This window comes from Chrysemys picta, chromosome 1 (genome assembly GCF_011386835.1).
Source record: "Chrysemys picta bellii isolate R12L10 chromosome 1, ASM1138683v2, whole genome shotgun sequence".
NCBI classification, from domain to species: Eukaryota; Metazoa; Chordata; order Testudines; family Emydidae; genus Chrysemys; species Chrysemys picta.
In genome coordinates, this window is record NC_088791.1 from 170,108,030 (window position 1) to 170,130,581 (window position 22,552).

Here is a 22,552-nt window from a genome sequence, read left to right on the forward strand (position 1 = left end):
GATAAGGAGTTCAGTGTCCGGTTGGAGACAGAGAAGCGGACGTACACAGTGGGTGAGCCTGTGGAGTTCCGGTGTATCTTGGAGGCACAGAACATCCCAGAACGCTACTTCTCCATCTCGTGGGCCTTCAACAGCTCCCTGATTGCCAGCCTGGGGCCCAACGCCGTGCCCGTCCTCAACAGTGACTTTGCCCAGCGCGAGGCACTGGGGCAGCTCAAGGTAGCCAAGGAGAGCGACAATGTCTTTGTTCTAAAGATCTACCGCCTCCGCCTGGAGGACAGCGGCAAATACAACTGCCGGGTGACGGAGCGGGAGAAGACGGTGACGGGGGACTTCATTGACAAGGAGAGCAAGCGGCCAAAGAACACGCCCATCACGGTCTTGCCCCTCAGTAAGTAGAGATTGGCATGCTCCTGCATGGTGCTGTGTCTGTGTGTGCCCTCCCATGCAAAGCAGACTGCCTGAGAAATTTAGCTATGGTCGCTTGGGGTGGGACCTCAACCGGAGAAGTTCATGCACAGTAAAGACTTGTTTGGTGTGGCTTAGAAACCCTGCTAGAAAGATCTTTAAAGGCCGGGGAGGGAGGTATCCACTACTCAGATTCTTAGGCTGGAAAAATTGGCCCTTGCCTTGGTGTTTGCCCCAGGTTGTAGTTCTTACTTTGATAGCAGAAAAGGGAGTTATTTATTCTCCCACTCTTCCCACCTCTCAGCAGGAATATGGGAACTTTAAGGTGTTACCCCCACCTTAAAAGGCTGAATTGGGAGTGCTGCTGGTCCTAAACCAGCTCCCAGTTTATCCGGGAAGCAGCCCAGCCACTGGACATATGTTAGTTTCTGCTGCTCAGATGCCCCTGCTTTGGTGCTCTTGCAGGAGATCCCATCAGCTCCTCAGATCGGAGGGGATGTGCCCTGGGCCAAGAAGCAGAAACAACTGCAACCTTCCCAAGCCACCATTCGCTCTTTAGTACAAAGATCCAACTCTGTCACTGGATGCCTCACTCAGCCAGCCTAGTGAAAACATTCTTGTCTGACACTGTTTGAATGCCTTGTGTGTGTCGGAGGGGGTGTGATAAATACTGAAAAGACAGGGCAAGAAGAGCTAGCCCTCTGGTTCATTCATTTCCTTTGTCTTGCTCTTTCTCTCCAACTCAAATAACTTTGATGTGACAAGCCACACAAGTATCATCAAAGTTAACCCAACAATATATAATGAGCAAACAAAGGAGTAGCTGAAAAAGGCTTTTGTGTAATTTTTACCTCCCATATTAACCTTGTAGTGAGATGCAGCTTGTTCTGAAGCCATTTGTCCTGAAGTAAGGGTCAATTGTAGACTCTCATTCATTTGGGATTAAAAATTACACTAGCCAGAAGTCCTGGATTGACTGATGCCTAAAAGGTAGCACTTCTAGACTAGACCTGTAACAGATTTCATGTGTGAGATTTCATAACCACCAGTGCTAGAAACAAACTAACAGGACTTAATGTTTTTTTCAAAGGTGCTAAGCATCTGCAACTCCCACAAAAAGCAGTGGGAGTTGCCAGCACTCGGCACCTGTGAAAATCAAGCCATAAGTCTTTATATCTCTTGAAACTTCAGGATCCCACTTTTCTGATGGCATAAAACATTGATAGCGAGCTCTAGTAGTTTGTGAGAGAACGGCTGCGAAAACTGGGTAGGAATTGGAAATGGCAAGATGATCATCAGAATTCTGTGATTGTTGTAAATCAAATGGATTGGAAGTCTTTTGGCAGAACAGGAGTTACAGTACCAGTAGTAACACCCGTGCTTTCAGCACATTCCTCTTGTACGGTCTTGTCCTGGACCTGTGATCAGAAGACGTTGTGACTCCTCACAGGCAGTAATGGGACAGATTTTCAAAGTTTGGCCCTCCCCTAGCTTAGGCACTCAAGTCCCCCAATAGCAAGTCACAGGCCATGTGCATGCTTTGGATATTTGCACATACAAGTTAGCCACACGCAGATCCAATGTGTGTGTGGTTTCATGCACCTAAGTTTGGAAGAACTCCCTCCCAAGTCTCTACCTTTCTTGCATACTGGCAAATGGATGAGTATAATCATCTCCTCCATGTGCACGTGTTTCTTTTCTGTCTCTTTAGAGACCAGCATCTCCGTGGAGATGACCAACAATGCCAGCAATGTCCTAGAGGGGGAGAGCCTGCGCTTTGGCTGCAGTGTGCGCTCGGGATTTGGGCCCCAAAGCCATCTCTCTGTCACCTGGCAACTTGTGGACAAGCAGAACAGGCGCAGTGATGTTGTGCGGCTGGATCGGGATGGCACGCTGCAGCCGGGTCCCTCTTACTCAGAACGTAGCAGCTATGGGGGCATCCAGATGGAGCAGGTGCGGCCTGGCTCCTTCACCCTGGAGATCTTCAACAGTGTCAAGGCAGATGAGGGCCACTATGAGTGCCGTGTGACTGAGTGGACACGGACGCAAGATGGGGAGTGGCAGATGATTGGGGAGCGGCACGCTAGCATGCCCGTATCCATCACTGCTCTGGGTGAGTACCAGTGGCACTGTGGTGTCTATACAATGCTTTCCAGCACCTCGCCCTCATGGGGTTTTGATTACAGTGAGTCAGGAGGTGATCGCAGGCATCGCAGGCATGTGCTGTTTGGCTACAGAGCTAAGCGTTAGAGGGAGGGGCATGCTTCTGGTGGGGGAAACTTGTTTCTGAGTGGGAGTCAGTGTGCCTGTAGACAGCTTCGCTGGAGGAGTGCAGCACGTCACGTTACCCAGGAACTCCAGCGTGTGGCATTAGAGAGACAGAGTGGGAAATAGGCTGGTTAATGGCACTTGGCACTTCTGTAACACCTTGTGAACATTAAGCCTCCCGACTTCTTTGTGGATAAGGTAAATATTATCTCCACTCTCCAGATGAGGAAGGTGAAGTGCAGGGAGGCTGTGAGCCTGACTCTCAGAATTCTGAGCACCTACAACTCCATCAGATGTCGGCAGGAGCTGCCCTTTGCACATCTGAAAATCAGACCCTCAGCGACTGGCCCAAGGCCACACAGTTGAGTCTATTAGCCAAGTGGGAGTAGAACCCAGGAGTCCTGATTGCTGGTGCCCTGTTCTCACATCTAATCCCTCTGAGGGTACGTCTACACTACCCGCTGGATCAGCGGATAGTGATCGATCTATCGGGGATCGATTTATCGCATCTAGTGTAGACACGATAAATCGATCCCCGGAACTCCACCACGGCGAGAGGCGGAAGCGGAGTCGACGGGAGCGGCGGCCATTGATCCTGCGCCGCGAGGACGCGAAGTAAGTGATTCTAAGTCGATCTAAGATACGTTGACTTCAGCTACGCTATTCTCGTAGCTGAAGTGGTGTATCTTAGATACACACACACACACACACACACACACACACACACACACACACACACACCCCTAGTGTAGACTGGGCCTGAGTGTTGAATACAGTAAAAACCACACGGAGGGCATTTTGGGAACTTCATGGATTTAGACTCTCACTGGTATTGTCTAGATCTTGCTATATTAAGTGCCGGACCAGTGCCAAAAATGCCCTGCAGGTCTGAAGCACTAGTGACTGTTCTTGAAAGCCTGATAACCTGAAAAATGCCAAGGCTATAAACAATTGCTGTATGTTGTGATTGGAAGGTTGGGATGGATTCGTAGCTTTCCAGTGCAATACAGTATTAATGAAGACCTTTAAAATCATATCACATTCTGATTAGCATCTTGCTTTTCCCTCCTCCCCTTCAGTTCTGACCTGTTCTTAAGAGTTATTCTGTCTAGAGCTAGAAATCATTGCTTTCGATCTTATACAAGCTGGCAAGATTCCTGGGTTATAAAGAATTAAGGTCAGTTTCTCAACTGGTGTAAATCAGCATAGCTGAGAATCAGCTGAAGATCTTAATTTGTACTTTGTGTAGTCTGGTGAAGCTTGCAGCTAATTTCATGCCAGAATTGAAGAGTAGGGGGAGGGAGTAGGGTGTGCAGGGGGAAGTTAGCAAGATGGTAATTGGAATGACCTGCTTCTAAAATGTGAGTGTCACGTTCATTAATTCATTCTACTTGTTGAAAGTTAGCTGTGTAAAACTTCCCAGTAGTTCCAGAAAATGCAATTAAAAGTTAATAAATTGACCTTCCACTGCAGTTCCCTCTTCCAGAGAAATCTCAGATTGACAGGTCATAAGTAGTTCCTGTTTATATAACCAAGAGGTGCTACTACAGCCCAATAAAATTTGAAGGAGAAAATGTCCAACATCCTTTTGCTAGGTCTGATTTCCCACCCCACCCCTTAATATTTGTAAAGTGCTTTGTGATACTCGAATGGCACGTGCTAAAGAGGGTAGTGTTTTTTATTACTACAGCCAGAGGAGACCAAAAGCCTCTGAACACGTGAGGGTCCTGCCACTTTGCAGAGTGCTAGGGATCTTGGCCCCTGCAAGCCGTTGGGGAATAGCTGTCCTCTGATGATGTGTACACAGGCAGAGTTGTGTTAAGGGTGCTCCTAGAACTGGAATAGTAAGGAATGCTGCATATCGGAGCTAAGGGGCCACAGGGAAAGCTGTGAGGAGTCCCAGAGCTTGAACTAGCATGTGCGCTGCAGGCCAGAATTAAGGTGTTCTTGGTAGATCAATGTGGGGGAGAGAAGGAAAGCTTTCACAGAATCTGCTGAGAGAGAGAGACTGTGGCAGGGGGGCAGTCTTCCCCCAGTTACTAAAAAAATTCTCCACTCTGCTTAGCAAGAATCATAGTCCTTTGATCCTAAATCAGTGAACAAATCAAGTGTGCTGCTTTCTACAGAGCCCTGGGCTCATTCATTGGATCAGGAACTGATGAGGGGAGAAAACATGGCATTGAAGGAAGCCCCACTTCCCCTCCCTCTTTTGTATTTAGTCAGGGCAATTGGTCGCTGTAAAAGAAAGCTGTTCGCTTGTTAAACTGGATGTAATGCGAACATGAGAGTTGAGAGCCTGAAAATGCAGATCTGGTTCCCTCATGGCAGTCGAGAAGTCTTTTCGTAATACCCTTAGTCTGGGCAAAGGAGCATGTCTGCACTACAGCTGCTACAGCAGCCACTACAGCGGTGCAGCTGTGCTGCTGTAGTGTAGACACTTCCTACATCAATGGAAGGGGTCTTCTGCCACCTCTCCGAAAGGTGATAGCTGAGCCAACGGCAGAATTCTTCTGTCAATGTAGCTGCATCTATTCTGGGGGCTAGGCCAATTTAACTATGGCTCACAACATTTTTCATAGCCCTAAGTGACCAAGCTTGGTCTGTTTAATTTTTAAGTATAAACCAGGCCTAATTTTACAAGACCAGATGACCTTGTAAAAATTAAACCAGCTTTCTACGCCTTCATTCTCCAGCACTAGGGTCAGATGTCTTGGCTATGCTCTGGACTGGGCCTGATATGTACTTCCCTGGGTAGGGTGGCTGCCAGTGGCGGCTCTATGTATTTTGCCGCCCCAAGCACGGCAGTCAGGCGGCTTTCAGCGGCGCGCCAGCGGGAGGTCCGCTGGTCACGTGGATTCGGCGTACCCGCCGCCGAATTGCTGCTGAAACCGCGGGACCGGCGGACCTCCCGCAGACATGCCACCAAAGACTCCCTGACTGCCGCCCCCACAGTGACCGGCAGGCCGCCCCCCGCAGCTTGCCGCCCCAGGCACGCACTTGGTGCATTGGTGCCTGGAGCTGCCCCTGGTGGCTGCCACGCTTCATGTGGTGATGAGATGTAGAGATCTTGCAATGCGGGCAGCTTACTGGGCCTCTTCCTCTTCTCCTGGATAATGGTTAAACACGTTTCTAAAAGCTTTAGTCCCAAAGACTGACCTGTTTTTGCAGTAATGACATGGCCCGGAACCCTGCCATGGTGACGTCTTTTGATTATTAGGATTCCTGAGCCCACTTGCTATACGTGTGCAGAGATCTCAGTGGCTGCTCTGTGGCAAGGCTGGCACGTGCAATTTAATCTGCTCACTGCAATTAATGTCCCATCTGCCTACTATTGTTAATTAATGTCTATTTAACCCTAAGGTCAGAAGGTACCATCTCCTGAGTAGTCTGAGTGCAAGGACTATTCCTGCCTTTTGCTGCCTGGTCAGTTTTCCATGGGTTTATAATCTGTCTTGATATTGCATTCAAGGCAATGAAGAATTCTCTTTGGCAGTAATTTACAGCACTTAGTAGGCTGATAATCTATTCTCACATATCAAATATTTCTGCTTCTGTTGGATCCATGCATGGGACTGCATCCTCGGAGCTACACTGACAGCTTCATAAAATTTTCTAAATTCTGAATTTACAATAGTTAATTAAGAATATATTGTCCTCACACCTTAATGTTGTGTTAGTTTTAAAACACCCTGAAGCAAAAAAAAAAAAAACTCTATAAAATGTAATCCAGAAAATATGTATTATATAGTGTGTGGATGGGTATATTAAATTATATATTTTGTACAAATATAGCTATAATTGAGAGACAATGAAAGTCACTTCCTAGGTGACTGAGTCACATAAAGACTAAAACCAGAGAGTCCTCACTCTACCTCAGGGGTTCTCTATCTAGGGTTTTTATATTGGTGCTCAAATACTAGAGCGATGGGCACCTCTCAAGAGTATAAATGGCAACAAACTGTCCCCTCTTTCTCCTCCTGTCACCCCTTCAGTGCCACCAGGAGGTAGGGTTAGATTTGGGGGCAGGGAGAAAATTATGAATACAAAAGAATGATGTTACTATTGCAGGAAAGCCTGGGCCAAGAGGTGGGTATTGAATCAAGCTCTGAATGCTGTGAGATTAGTGGTCAAACTCCCATCCAGTTTCTACAGTTTAGATCTGGCTGTTGTGAAGGTTCTCTGTGATTACCAGCTTCCTCCCTATTTGCTCATGTTCCAGTGCTTCTTCAGTACTTCCATAGTGTGGACCAGTGGTTCTCAACCAATTTACGATTGTGGGCCGCATATGCAGCTTCTCTGTGTGTTATGTGGGCCACAGCTACACAATATATTTACTACCTGTATGGCCATGAGGATGTCACATGGGCCACAGCGGTGTGCTGCTTGGGCTGCAAGTGGCCTATGGGGAGACCCACTGGTGTGGACCATGTGTTAGAAGAGAGGTTCTCATAGACACCTCCCCTCCCATTCAGGGCTGCAGGAACCACCTCCCCTCCTGCTGGAAATGAAATACCATCCCTGTCGCACTGCAGCAGTGGCTTACATGGAAAGTTCCTGTGGAGCAAGCACTGTATTTTGAAGTGTTTTAGGTGCTTTTAAGGTAACTTAGTAATGGGAAACGAGAAGCACCAGTAGCTTTCCAGGGAGTGTAATTGGAGAGCCACTGCTGTAGCCATTTCTCATTCACGGCATTGTGGCAAGCCTCATTTGACAGAGTTCTCCAAACTCTCTTCAGTCTCACTCATTTTTTCTCTCTCTCTCTCTCTCTTTCTGCAGAGGCTGGTTTTGCTGTCACAGCCATATCCCGAACCCCAGGAGTGACCTACAATGAATCATTTGACCTCCAGTGTATCATCAAGCCGCACTATCCGTCCTGGGTCCCAGTGTCTGTGACATGGCGCTTCCAGCCAGCGGGCAGCACAGAATTCCATGACCTGGTCACCTTCACTCGGGATGGTGGGGTCCAGTGGGGAGACAGGTATACGGGCTTCCGGACCCGCACTGCCATTGAAAAAGCAGAGTCCAGCAACAACGTGCGCCTCAGCATCAGCCGGGCCAGTGACACTGAGGCCGGCAAGTACCAGTGTGTGGCTGAGTTGTGGCGGAAGAACTACAACAGCAGTTGGACACGACTGGCAGACAGAACCTCCAACCTACTAGAGATCCGGGTCCTGCGGCCAGGTAAGAGCCCTGATGGTCAGTGTCCTGGAGGATGAGAACTCATGAAAGTGACAGGACTAAACTCACTTTCATGACTCAAATTCTGCCCTCTTTCCTTCCCCAAAGGGCAGAGACAAAAACCTCCTAGCTCTAAACTCCTTTAACAACTATGTGATGGTACAGTTATGGCCGCCAGCAAGAACTACCAACATTACTGTCTCTTTACATGTATAGGAAAAAACACCTCAGAACTGCACGTTTTACATACTGTCAGTGCATGTAACCCGGCCTTCCTCTCACTGCTACTCTTCCTCCCTCTGTTGGTTTATTCTCACCTATTGCATCTCCTATCTTACTCTAGCACAGTGGGGCCCTGATCCTGGATATTGCTGTACTAATCATAGTCATGCTGTCAGACATTATGAATGTTATGTATACGTACCCACCAAGACTTGTCTGCATGCACTTCTCAGTGAGTGATGTGCTGTAGCTTTTTCCGGTTACATGTTACATCCATAGCCAAGCTCTGCTCGAGAGCAGGGCCAAGGTTTTCAAAAGTGATGATTGCTTTGGAATACTTAAGTTTCGGGGTGCCCAGCTTTACCTTGTCAAAAAGCAGCCCGATTTTCAGAAAGTGCTGGGCACCTGTCCTCTGAAAATCAGGCTCATTCAACTTGGGCACTCAAAATCACTAGTCACTTCTGAAAATCATGGCCCAGGTTCTTATTGCACTGGAAATTTCTTCCGCTCATTCACCCTCTCCCCTAGACTCCGGTGCAGCCAGATGCCTTGCTCTTGTGGGGTTTTTTCCCTCCTTCCTCCCCGACTCACATGTGGCTATCCATGGAAGAATCAGCAGACACTCTGCAGTATGAGAGTCTGCTTTTGCAGTGCCTTTGCCCTCATTATCTCCACTATTCCGCTCTCTACTTGCAGGTTATCCCTTCCTTATTGTCTTGACTCCCATACTGTTATCCTGCCTTGTAGTAAGTGTCTTATTGTCGGGGGGTGCTCCGGAGGTCAGGATGGGGACTCTCATTTTCTTAGGCTTTTTTCCTGGGAAGCAAGTTTGATTGGAGATAGTCCCTGAAGTCTCTGTAATGCAGCTGTGTGTGAGCGAATCCCTAGTAATGCCATCTGGGAAGAGAAACCCGTGTCACAGCACACACCGGGGGAGATTTAAAGGCCAACTAGAGGCTTTGAATGATGGAACCACCACCTCCTTACTGCGGCGCTCGAGCTCTAATGATGCATTAATAGGGCATATGAGATGTGTGCCTGTGATCTGTGCCACACCCCATATCCTAATTGAGGCCAGAACGCTGCTTGGCAAACCTCCCCAGGCAAGTCCTAAGTCTGGTCTAATGAGCATTGTGTAATGTTTATGGCCCATAGGGGAATAAAGGGAAGGAGGGCGTGTCCCTTCTCTCCCATTTCCTCTTGCTGAGCTCCCCGTGTCACCTTGCATTCTCTTATACATTTCATTTCTGTGCCTCAGGCAGCCGCCAAGACACAAGCTGCCCCCTTAACTGCTGCCTGCAGCCACATTCGTTTGTGTTGTGATTCCGATCGCTCTTACCAGCTAAATGCTGGTAAAGGGTCAGGTCTTGCTGGTTGTTTGGTTGGATGATCACCAGAGAGAACCCAGGTGGGGCACGTGATTCAGTATGCAGCCCTCTTCCTTCAGTCAGTCCTTAACCAATGTCTCACCCTGCTGCTAGTGCTGGCTTTCAGGTAACAGTAAAATAGAGCTCTGGCTACTTATGTACGAGAGAGAGAGGGCATCAGCCACAGTGCCCTGGACAAATTCTAACTCAAGTAAATAATCCTGTTTACCTAAATTCAACAGGATACCATCCTCTTTTTTAATATAATGCCGCTTTTTACTGAAGTCTTATCTATGAGTCGTGTGCAAATCTGGCTAGTACGTATTTCCAAGATCCTTCAGCTTGTGCATTAATCTTGAACTTTAGTTTTCTGAGATCACAACATCCCAGCTCTGTATTTATCCAACTGACCTTAAATTTAAAAATAAATAAATTCTATTTATCATTTCTTGTCCTAAACTAAATGGTGGCTGCATTCCTCCCCAAAAGTGATTGTCTACAGTAATGGGAGTTGTGATCAATACATAAATAAGTCTGTCAAGTGTGTTGAGGTGAGGTGCTATAGAAAGGCAAGAGATCAGCAGTGTGCCCCTGAGGCGATACAGCTAAAAGCTAGGCAATGTGCTGTTTGGATCTGGCTGCTGCTTAGGTCTTGTCAGACTCGGATAACTTGTGTGTGGCTGCAATGGTAACCGTTCATAAGCACATGGCAATGTCAGGCAGTTTCTCCACTTTGAGATATGGCTGTGGATGGCTCGCTACCATCAGGTCATGTAAGGAGGAACAGCTTTTTTACAGCAGAGCTGCTTGGCCTAGTGCAATGCGTCTCAACCTTTCCAGACTACTGTACTCCTTTCAGGAGGCTGATTTGTCTTGCCTACCCCCAAGTTTCACCTCACTTAAAAATGACTTGTTTACAAAATCAGACACAAAAATACAAAAGTGCCACAGCAACTATTACTGAAAAATTGCTCACTTTCTCATTTTGTCTGTATGACATTTTAGTTTGTACTGACTTCGCTAGTGCTTTTTATGTAGTTTGTTGTAAACCTAGGCAAATATCTAGATGAGTTGATGTACCCATTGGAAGAGCTCTGCGTACTCCCAGGGGCACAGGAACCCCTAGTTGAGAACCACTGGCCTAGTGGAAACAAACTTGAAGTGCAAAACCAGGATGGCTCAGAAGTTTAATAATGTGACAATGAAATTAATCTCCATGTCATAAGTTCAGATCCAAACCAGCTAGTCCACTAGTGACTAAAAGTGATCTCAGCTCAGTTCTTAGAAGCCAAGTGTCAGCAACGCTAAACCACTGACAATTGGCCTTAATTTTACCATTCAGCACAGTTTCAAAATGCTTTCTAAACAGTTAATATGTGAGTCGGTAGATAAAGGATATAAAGGTATAATGGATACTGTTTATCAATGCATGGAATCGCTACAAAAATGTTGGACATGAAGTGAAGAATGCTGTATCCAGCTGAGAATTCAGGAAGATAGCCCTGGAGTTCTGTCTAATGTGGGTGATTAGCAGGAATAGGGAAGTTAGAGTATAAAGGAACTGTGGTATCTTTAATGGCAAAAGGAGGTCAGGATCTCACTTTTTGTCTCAGTGGGGAGATGGGGATGTATGTCTTATCCTAAAGATGATCCTGCCAACAGCACAGTACCTTACAAGCCCACACTGGGGAACCGGTTTATTGCTGACAGGGATAAGAATGCCACCTACTAAATCTGCAATGCTCTGAATGTTCCTGGGATGGTGCCAAACCAGCTAGTGTCCAGGCCCAGCCCAGCTTCCTCATGAGAGCTAAGAAGATAAGGGAGGATATCACTTTGTGCAGTTATCACTTCCCAGATGCAAGACCTCTTCACTGTGGCTTGCAGCAGCCGATGTATTTAAATAATGAAAGCAGAGTGCACACATCCACGTGGTACTCTACTATGGTCAGAAGGTACTGTTTTCTCTTATGTTAGCTTGATATTCCAGTTCTTATTCCAGCTTTTTTGGTGCTTCCCTGACTTTATGTTGCAGGAATATTTGATTTTCGTGGACGGTTGTAAAAATGGCAGCACGGTTATCTGATTGTATCTCAGCTTCATTACAGAATGTTTCCACAAAATGTATGTCACATAATTGGTAGGCAGCCGTCTGAAGTGGCCAAGAGGTAACGTGTTGAGCTATTTACTGAGGTGAGCCCAATGCCTTTAAACACTAACCCACATCTCACTCTTTGGAAGGAACTAGCAATGCTTCAGAAACAATGCAGGCAGCTCTTTAGGGCGAGTGCAGGTGAGTGGGTGCAGATAATTGGCAGCATTAACAGCAGTCTGGAGGAGAGGCCTGCATACGGAGAGGCTGCGAAATTTGGCCCAGAGTTAGCTATCCATGGCAGCATGGGCACCGCCCCACAGGGACATGGAGGCCAGGTATCAGTTTGGTATGGCTGCCCTCAAGAGAGGGGCAGTAGTACAGATGTGTTGGCTGTGAGAGAGGTGGGCTGTATGGGAGACAGCCTGCTGGCTCTGCGTGTGAGAGTATGTGGAGGAGGTTGTTATCACTAATAGAAGAGTGTGATGCTAGTCCTCTGTTTGTGGATGAGGGGTTGTCAGTGGCAGCAACAGTATTAAAGGGCTGGTACCGCCCCATGTTAGTAATTCTGCTTAGGCTGAGGGCTCTCCAGCTTGACTGGCACACCTGCACTCTAGGGCAGCGGTTCTCTTTAGCAACCTGAGGGCCCCCATTTTTATTTAAAATGTTTTGTGGACCCCCCCAAGCTCCCCCGTTCAGGCCCTGCCCCCATTCCACCTCTTCCCCCAAAGCCCCACCCCACCTCTTCCCGCCCCGTTCCACCCTGCCCCTCCTCTTCCCCACCTCTCCACACCCTCCCCCGAGCACACCCCATCCCCACTCCTCCCAGCACCTCCTGCATACCGGGGAAAAGGGTGCAGGGGGCGCTGGGAGGGAGGGGGAGGAGTTGAGAGGGAAGGGGAGGAGTTGATCAGCGGGGCCCACGGAGCCCCTGGAGTGCCCTTGCAGACCCCAGTTTGAGAAACGCTGCTCTAGGTGCATTGCTAGGTAGAGTAGAAACTTTCATTAACTCATCTGTATGGCCTGCCTGCTTCTACAGGCCTGTTGGGAGAGACTCAGGATATTGTGCTACTTTCACTGGGCTGGGCTGGATCAGTGCAATGACACAGCACAGGAAATCTTGTTCTGAGATCTAAAACAACAGGAGGGTTGCACTCCCATGCATGCACTCTCTCCCAGCTGGCATATAGGCAAGTCAAGTGAGCAGGTTAAGACACTAGATATCCCTCTCAGGGAACAGGAGGTCCTGTAATGTAATGCAGTCTAAGCACTGGCCTATCCCTGCAGACAGGAGTTCAAATCAGTCTGGTTCCGGCTCCTGGCAGAGACAGGACGGACCCACTGGGTGGATCCACTATGGCAATTGCTGTGTTGCCAGTGATGGCAAACGCTCCCCTCATTTCTTCACAGTTCTCAAGGCCCCCTTTGTTTTCCGGAGGCATGAGCACACTGTGTACAATGGTTGGGAAAGAACAACAAAACAAGACAACTCAGACCAGTTCCTTCCCTGAAGACAGCATGCAGTGCTCCTGCCAACTTCAAAGCTCTGTCTGAACTTGAAATAAGCCCTGAATGTGCACATGGGGATTTCTCTTCACCTGTGCCCTTCCTGTGGGACTTTCCTCTTGTCACTGGCTCTCTCCTGCCATTGAAACGTGTGTTCTCTCTGTCCCAAAGGCAGTTCCCGTAAGGTGCTCTCTCCCTGCTCCGCTCCATCTTCTCCTTTATGCACTCACTTCCAGTGCCTCTGCCCCTTTCCAGCTGGAAGGAGGAGATGACTGATCCCCTCTGACAGCACTGCCACGCTGGCCAGCAGGTAATCATTCAGAGCAGATTCATCCTTACAGAGCCCAGGCATGGTAGTTCTTTGTCACACTTGAATCTCTCTGGCTTGAGTGGGAGAGAGGAATCGTAAGGTTCCTTGTGAACCCCAGTGACCCTTCTGCAGTTCCATGACTCTCAGTGCAGGGCTGAGCAGTTGGCCCAGCTAGACTTGCTGAGGAGACGAGATGAGTGGAGCCCTACCCCATTCTGATCCCTCTTCTTCATGCGACTTTGACGGTGAAATTTGTCAAGACCCAGCCTCCTGCTTTCAGGAGCAGAAGACAGAGGTGGATAGACTTCTGGGTGAGAGAGGAGATTCGGGACTGGAAAGGTGGAACTGGAGGGCAGGGCTGGTAGACGCAGGGAGATTCCTCTCCATTCCCATTGCTTTTTCAAACTGTGCCTCTTTCTGCCAAGTTTTTGGCAAAGGGAACTGTTGATTCAGAGTGCGACATGTCTGATCCCATAGACAAGGACAGCGGATGGTCTCTGTCAGTGCAGTACACAATGAGTGGCTGTGTTGCAGTCTGTACAGGCTAGGACATTTGAATATGACTCTTGGCAAGAAGGTTATCAGCAGTCTTGTGGTGGCATTAAATTGCCACAGTCTTCGTGTGCATTAACACACTTACCTTTCTCCTCTGCGGCTGAAGGATGAGGTCCTTTGGCTTTGAGAATACCGAGGACTTGAGTATCAGGAAATGTTTTGTGCTACAGATCCATACACATCAGGGCTGTGGGTCGTAGCAAGCCTACTGGCACTCCTGTCCCTAGTCGCTCAAGTGCGTGTGCACACACAGGGGAAAGGCCCTCTGCTCTCCTCCTAGGAAGGGAAGTTCTGAGCCTGCACAGCAGCCAGGGGAGGAGCCCCTTCATCCGAAGGGAAGAAATGGGGGCCACTGGGAATTTTGGCCTGCCCCGTGGCACGAGTGCATTAGTGCATCCTGTGGGGACATGCAGGCTAGCAACTCTGCATTGTAGGAAGGCTGGCAAAGGTCACAGGGCTAACCAGGAACTTGTTGTTTAAGAAGCGGTTGGTGTGCAGAGATGGCCAGCGACTTCCCCTTCCTCTTATCTACACAGCCTCTTCTTATCTGGTCCCAACAAACATGAGCGCGAGTGACCTATGCCCTCCTGCACCCTCCCCTCACACCGCTATGCTCAGACTGCCTGATGCCTGCGGCTTTCATTTGACTATACTGGTATCTAGATGCCGGTGGTAGAAAACTCTTTGCTATCAATCCATCCACAATTGGCCACCTCCTCTCACCACAGTGACCCTGCATAACAAAATGGACTAGGCAGCACAATTGCTGTTTATGTCCTGTGTACAAGGGTCATTGAAATTGAAAACAATTAACAGTGTCCTTTGCCTTCTGACAGCCACATGCCCCCTTTCACCACTGGATTGGACATGGAGACCGTAATACGTGTGGGCCATTAGCCTCTAATAAGAGTGCAGCAGCATCTGCTTCCGTGGATTGATTTTTACTGTCCTCCTCTCTTGCCCTTCCCATTCCCCCTCCCACCTCCTGTACTCCTGTCTGTTTTTTCATGACTAATCCTGAAGCAGGCACATGGAGTGATTGCAGCTCCTCCTCTATAAATTCCCCCTTTTGCTTGGGTTTTGACAGCAATGGATGTGGGAGGGGAAGGGGGGTGGAGCGAGATGATACCGTAGCAGTCTCCAGGAGTCCCTTTCGCAAGCCTCGCCCTGGCAGATTGATTGACTTGGGAGCTGTCGAGCAAACAAGACAGCCAGGCTCTTCATTAGCGCATTAATTAGCAGCGAGGAGCTCTCCGGAGACTGCCCCATAAAGTTTAGTTTATTAGGAGCTGTCAGGATGAACCCATCAATGGGTAGGGGAGGCTGCTGAGCTGAACTAAAGAAAAGGGAAGCTAGTCCATTAATGTTACTTTGAGAGCATGCTTCACAGTGATGAGCCGGGCTTTGTCTTGGCAAGGAATCCTGAGACTGGTACTGAGTACTCCACCGCTGCTACTGTACTCCTAGTTTGCCTTCCTATAGAGTGTCTCGCAGCAGCAATGTTTTCAGTGGGGGGAGGCACGTAACTGCCCCATGTATCACTTCTGAGGATGAGGCGGCTTGTGTGACCTTATACCCAGCAATTAAACAAGAAATAGTAATTCGCTGGAAGACAAGCTTAATTCTCATTGTAGAACTTCACGCTGATAGCTCATCATGGGTCCTTTGAGCTGAAAAAACAAGGTGCTTATATTTTATCAATACTTATTAATGACTGTAAGCATCTACAGCCTTCATTTAAAACATTGCAATAATGATTTCTGTTTAAATAGCCAATTATTTTCAAATGTGAAATAGATTTTCCAGTTTAAATGCTGTAAATTTCCACAGTATAAGTCACTCGCAAATATTTTTTGCTTAAAGGATTAATTTTAGCTGAACAATTGAAAGTTCTTAACTTGAAGTGCATTTCCGTCATAAGGAGCAGCCATAGAGCCAGGAGCACCAGGGCAGTGGTGAGCCAGCTCCTCGGGGAGCCACTCACAGCCGCTGGGCTCTGCAGGCAGGGGCCAGCTCCAGGGGGCCCCTCGCCAGCCAGCGCCAGAATCCGTCGGGAGAGAGGCAAGAGCGCATCGGGGGTGCAGCTCTGAGCTGTGCTGCCCGTTCTGCCTGGGGAGTGCCCGGCTGTGCGGAGGCGGCCAGATTGGGGAGCAGGGCAGGGAGGGCTGCTGGGCAGCCAGCCAGTGCCCCGGCTCCCACAGTGCGAAAAGCCAGGGGCCCAAGCAGGCCAGGCAGCTCCCACCAGCTTCTGATCCACCCACTCCTGGCAGGAGGTGACGGTTTTCAAACTGTGGGCTGTGCTCCCCTAGGAGGGTGCTCCCCATAGTTTGAAAACCTCTGTGCTAAATGGAAGGTAGAAATCTGGGTGGGGGCGGGCACATGATCCCATGTTCCCCTGCCCCCGCGCGTTGCCTCCCATTAACATCGGGTCGTGACCCACTTTGGGGTCCCAACCCACAGTTTGAGAACCACTGATCTAAGACCCTCTTACCATAACTGAGATCATGACTGGATACAATCTTAATTCTGCTGCTTTGATCTTAAACCAGTTTTACTCTGTACATTTTTAACTCATTTATTCTGAAAAGCTGTCTGCAGCAGTGCACATGCTTCAGTGGGGAAGGGGTTAAAGGATGCTTGAGAAGACCCCTACTTCTGAATGCCAGGGCTCCACACAGCAGGAAGGGGCTGATTTAATGGTGACTGTAACTGTGATGCAGAATGGCCTTTTCTCTGCTGGATGCTTAGGGCCTTGCTCCTTTCCCTTAATCACTGGAGTAATAAAACCTCCTGTCCTGCCACCGAGCTGCTACTTCTCTGTGACCTTCACATTTAACAGGCAAAATAAAGTGACTGAGCCTCTGTGCAACCCATAACTGTGCTCTATCACAGCCCATTCGTAAGAGAACAAAACCAGTGGCCTTGCATTCTCTGTCAACAGTACAAGAGTTTCCTTTTTTTTCCATAGCCCTCTTCCTCTGCGGCAGAGACACCCTCCAAGCCTGCAGATTTACTGATGGGAGTCTACCTCCCATGCAGCTCGCACATGCAGCTTCCCTGCTCTGGCTCCCTTCTCCCTCCACAGATATTTATCTTCTCCCTGGCCTAGGACTCCCAACGCTCTTTCCCCACAATGATGCATCAAATCCTGTTTTCTGCACCCCTGCCCTCTCTCCTCTACTGGCATTCTCTCTCCCACTTACCTGTTGAGCCCTTTTTCCTCTTTGCCCTCTCTCTTCTGCAGATGCTGCTGGTAGGATATGCTATAATCCACAGACTTCACTTTGTATTTATAGATACAGGCCCAAATTCTGCCTCCAGATATCTGTGGAGAGCCAGTGTGGTCAAGTGTCTAGGGCACTGGCCTGGGACTCTGGAGTCCTTGTCCTATTGCTGCCTCTGGCCTGCTGGATGATGTAGACAAACTAGACTTCTCTGTCTCAGTCAATTTCCCCATCTGTAAAACGGGGATAATGACTTATCTCCTTTGCAGAATACTTGGAGATCTGATCATGAAAAAGCATTGTAAGAGCCAGGTATAATAAAGTTATTGATAAGAATAATAGTGTGGGGGGCTTCCACTGATTTTAGTGGGAGTCTGGAAAACACATTCGGAGTCTGAGAGCAAAAATTTTGTCCTTTAATGTCTGGGAAGCATCTGGAATATTTTGTGAGTGAATCAGAGTTCTTGGGGCTAGAAGGTCTCTATACTGGGTCACTTAAGTCCATGTCCTACTTGGCTTATTGCAGGAACTCTAGCTCATCTGGTGCTTGTCTGGCTAAGACTTAAGGATTTCTGGGGCTTGGGTTCTACCGAGGGCTGTCAAGCGATTAAAAAAATTAATTGTGTTTGATCACATGATTAAACAATAATAGAATACCATTTATTTAAATATTTTGATGTTTTCTACATTTTCGAATATATTCAATTACAACACAGAATACAAAGTGTACAGTGCTCACTTCATATTTATTTTGTATTACAAATATTTGCACTGTAAAAAACAAAAGAAATAGTATATTTCAATTCACCTCATACAAATACTGTAGTGCAGTCTCTTTATCATGAAAGTTGAACTTACAAATGTAGAATTATGTACAAAAAAATAACTGCATTCAAAAATAAACAATGTAAAACTTTAGAGTCTACAAGTCCACTCAGTCCTACTTCTTGTTCAGCCAGTCGCTCTAACAAACAAGTTTGGTTACAATTTGCAGGAGATGATGCTGCCCGCTTTGTGCTTACAATGTCACCTCAAACTGAGAACAGGCGTTCACATGGCACTGTTGTAGCTGGCATCACAAGATATTTATGTGCCAGGTGCACTAAAGTTTCATATGCCCCTTCATGCTTCAACCATCATTCCAGAGGCCATATGTCCATGCTGACGATGGGTTCTGCTCGATGACGATCCAAAGCAGGGCGGACCGATGCATGTTCATTTTCATCCTCAGTCAGATGCCATCAACAGAAGGTTGATTTTCTTTTTTGGTGGTTCGGGTTCAGTAATTTCCGCATCTGAGTGTTGCTCTTTTAAGACTTCTGAAAGGATGCTCCACACCTTGTCCCTCTCAGATTTTGGAAGGCACTTCAAATTCTTAAAGCTTGGGTTGAGCGCTGTAGCTATTTTTAGAAATCTCACATTGGTACCGTCTTTGCGCTTTGTCAAATCTGCTGTTTAAATGTTCTTAAAACAACATGTGCTGGGTCATCATCCGAGACTGCTTTATAACATGAAATATTTGGCAGAATGTGGGTAAAACAGAACAGGAGACATACAATTCTCCCCCAAGGAGTTCAGTCACAAATTTAATTAACGCATTATTTTTTAATGAGCATCATCAGCATGGAAGCATGTCCTCCGGACTGGTGCCTGAAGCATGAAGGGGCATGCAAATGTTTAGCATGTCTGGCACATAAATACCTTGCAATGCCAGTTACAACAGTGCCATGAGAACGCCTGTTCTCACTTTCAGGTAATATTGTAAATAAGAAGCAGGCAGCATTATCTCCCGTAAATGTAAACAAACTTATTTCACTTAGCAATTGGATGAACAAGAAGTAGGACTGCGTGGACTTGTAGGCTCTAAAGTTTTACATTGTTTTGTTTTTGAGTGCAGTTACTTAATAAAAAAATCTATATTTGTAAGTTACACTTTCACGATAAAGGGATTGAACTACGGTACTTGTATGAGGTGAATTGAAAAATACAATTCCTTTTGTTTATCATTTTTACAGTGCAAATATTTGTAATAAAAAATATTAAGTGAGCACTGTACACTTGATTTCTGTTACAACAAGAATACAAATATATTTGAAAATGTAGAAAAACATACAAAAATATTTAATAAATTTATGTTGGTATTCTGTTGTTTAATAGTTCGATTAATTGCAATTAATTTTTTTAATTGTGATTAATTTTTTTGAGTTAATCGCTTGAGGTAACTGTGATGAATCGACAGCCCTAGTTCTACCACTTAATCCAGAACTTGCTTCCTTTCTCAAATTGACTTTTTTGCTGCTATTTAAACTGATTTTTTCCTTTTTTTAATTTAAAATCATTGTCTTTTCTTCTCATTGTTATCTAATGGGCAGTTTTTCTCCCTCCTGCCTACAGCATGTACATACAGAACCAGAATCATATCCCCCTGTAGCCTCCTTCATCACCGACTGTGTATACTTAATTCCTCTGATCTCTTCTTGTGTTTCTTCCCTCCCTATGCTTTATTATCCTCATTTCTCCCCTGTCAGCACCCATATCACTTCTAAATTATTGTGCACAAAATACTTGGCACTGTCCATCTTCAAAGCTTTTGACAGACATTAATCCTTAGAGCTCCCCACCCGCTATGGAGTAAAGTTCACATCCATTTTACAGATGGGGAAACTGAGCCACAGAGCTTGTGATTTGTCCAGATGCCATGCATTAAAGCAGTGGCAGAACAGGGAATAGAATGTGTGAGTCCTAAGTCCCAGGCATTTGTTTTAAACATGAGGCTATAAGGTTTCCACTCACAAGCCGAATAGGATAACACCAGCTGTTACCTGACAGTGCTGTGTAAAAGGAAAGAACTCTTTCCCTTGTTTTAATATGCTCCCCCTATATATGCAATGCAGATTTGTAGTTGCTTTTTTAATCACTGTGCCACATTGAATGTTCCCCTCTGTTACCCTCTCTTTTATTCTTCAGCACAGATGGTCAATGTACTTTCCACCCTTTCCTTCAGGTCAGTGCTGAACATCCTGGCAGTGTGACACCTGTTTCCAGTCTGCTTGAATATTGATTTAACACATTGGTTCACAATGTTTTCTACTGGGCTTATGTAGTGGGCAGTGTTGCAGGGGGCTTTATTCTTCACTCAGACAGCTACTTGCCATGCTAAGTGCAGAAATACCAATTGTAAGGAAAATTGTGTAAATAAAGTAATTCACTGTTTTTCCCAGTAGCGAGTTCTTTTTACCCTGTGAACTTTAATACCTCTGTGCTGAGTAAACCAAAGTAGTGCAATTTTCCTTTTAAAGCTATTCCAGGGCATTGGTTCATAATCAAGTGTAAAGGGGCTGGTGTTGTTTTTTCATTTTCTACTGAAGCATCTGGCATCAGTCAGAGGCTAGATACTAGACTAGCTGGATTTTTGCTCCATTTGGTTGTGGCACCTGATCCAATTTTTTTTTTAAAAAGGTCTCTCAGTTCAGGACAGCTGCATCTATATTCCCCCTCTATAGTCCAGCAAGGGCACCCACTCTCTGGCTCCCTGGTCCGTCACCTCTATTGGGTGGAGACATGCATCTCTCTCCCTCCTGACCAGAGTATTTCCAGGTTGCAAAGCTCCCTGATTATATGGTGTGAATTCACCAGCAAAGTCAGACTAGCTAAGCAGGCCTGCTTTGCCTTTCTCCTCAGAGACAGTTAACAGTGCATTTGTCACAGCTGTAAGTTACTATGCAACATTTCCTATGCAAACCTATTTATTTTTAAGGTATAAGCATTACAGAGAAAACATATTAAAAACACTAAAAGAACCTGCATACATGCTAATTAGTTTACCAGAGATTTCCCCCTAACTGTCTCCAACTGGGTTCTGGCGGGTGGGTCCTCCCCCACTTTTCCTTCTCTTTTGTGGTCACAAGTTCATATCCTCAGCTCAGAATTAGCACCCCCATGAACACTTTAGTCCCTTTTTATACAGTTTGGGTGTCTTTGATCTGGAGTTTGCAGGAGCAGGTAATTAGTAGACAATGGGTGTCTCTTCCCACGTCATAGCTTCAAAAGGCTGGGTTTGGAAGGAAAATTAGCATTTCCCAATTCACATGTATTGTGTCAAACAGTTCTTTGGAATTCCTAATACTTTCCAGAGATTGCATTAGTCAGTCTTCTAGAGAAGTTACATACAATTCCACAATAACGCATACACAATAACGCATACACAATTGCATTTTTTATTCAGTGGACCCAAAGGCATTAACTCTTATTCATTAAAGCTTACCTTAATTCCATAGGGTTTGTCCAGGATATTGTCAATCTGTCACAATAGGTACCTATTTAGGCTCCCAAATCCATGTTTAAATGCATAAAAATGAATCTAGAAGCCTAATTTCAGGCACCCATTTAAAAAATAATATAGCAGGAAAGCAGGGTACCTGATTCAATGGACCTTTGGTTTGTTCCTATGGTCCCATGCATCCCCTTTTAGGATGACACTTTCCAGATAAATGTATTGTGGGAAGTTACATATCTGTAGTGTTTTGTTACATGTTCTAGATCGGGGTGGCCAACCTGTGACTCCGGAGCCACATGCGGCTCTTCAGAAGTTAATATGCGGCTCCTTGTATAGGCACCGACTCCGGGGCTGGAGCTACAGGTGCCAACTTTCCAGTGTGCCAGAGGGTGCTCACTGCTCAACTCCTGGCTTTGCCACAGGCCCTGCTCCCACTCCATCCCTTCCTGCCCCCTCCCCTGTGCCTGCTATGCCCTCACTCCCCCCCCCCCCCGAGCCTCCTGCACACCACAAAACAGCTGATCGGGAGGTGCGGGGAGGGAGGAGGCACTGATTGGCAGGGCTGCCGGTGGGCAGGAGGCACTGGGAGGGGAGCTGATGGCGGGCTGCGGACGTATTACTGTGGCTCTTTGGCAATGTACACTGGTAAATTTTGGCTCCTTCTCAGGCTCAGGTTGGCCTCCCCTGTTCTAGACGCCTGACTAAATGATTTACCAAGACAGCTAAATCAAGGAAACTTACTAGGATGGCAGTACTAGAAACCCTGCAGACTTATTAGGTGGAACCTCCTAGGCCTGGTTTACACTCAAAAATTAGATCCACCTAGCTACGTCACTCAGGGGTGTGAAAAATTTTGCACCCTGAGCGCCATAGTTAGGTTGACCTAACCCCCAGTGTAGAAGCACTAGGTTGATGGAAAAATTCTTCCATCAACCTCGCTACTGCCTCTTGAGGAGGTGGATTATCTACATCAACGGGGGAAAAACCTTTCTATGAATGTAGGAAGTACCTACGTTACAGTGACGTAGCTGCAGCTGTGCTGCTGAAGCATCTGTGTAGCATAGATATAGCCCTAGATCTCTCCACTCCTAAGCTATTCCTATAATGGTAAATTGTTCTCTTAATTATGGGGAGGAGACTTCTCTA

General features: G+C 46.8%; 1 protein-coding gene across 4 annotated transcripts in view; it reads left to right on the plus strand.

Moving 5' to 3' along the window:
- The window catches only part of IGSF3 (immunoglobulin superfamily member 3), a 164,184-nt gene that overhangs the window by 104,706 nt on the left and 36,926 nt on the right, over positions 1-22,552 (plus strand). For 2 of the 4 annotated variants that reach the window (XM_005310171.4, XM_065589576.1), the window contains exons 5-7: positions 2-391; positions 2,120-2,521; positions 7,453-7,857. In XM_005310171.4, coding sequence (XP_005310228.2) covers positions 2-391; positions 2,120-2,521; positions 7,453-7,857 — 1,197 coding nt within the window. The remainder of the gene's footprint in view (position 1; positions 392-2,119; positions 2,522-7,452; positions 7,858-22,552) is intronic. The other 2 variants (XM_065589578.1, XM_065589582.1) reach the window with 1 other exon arrangement.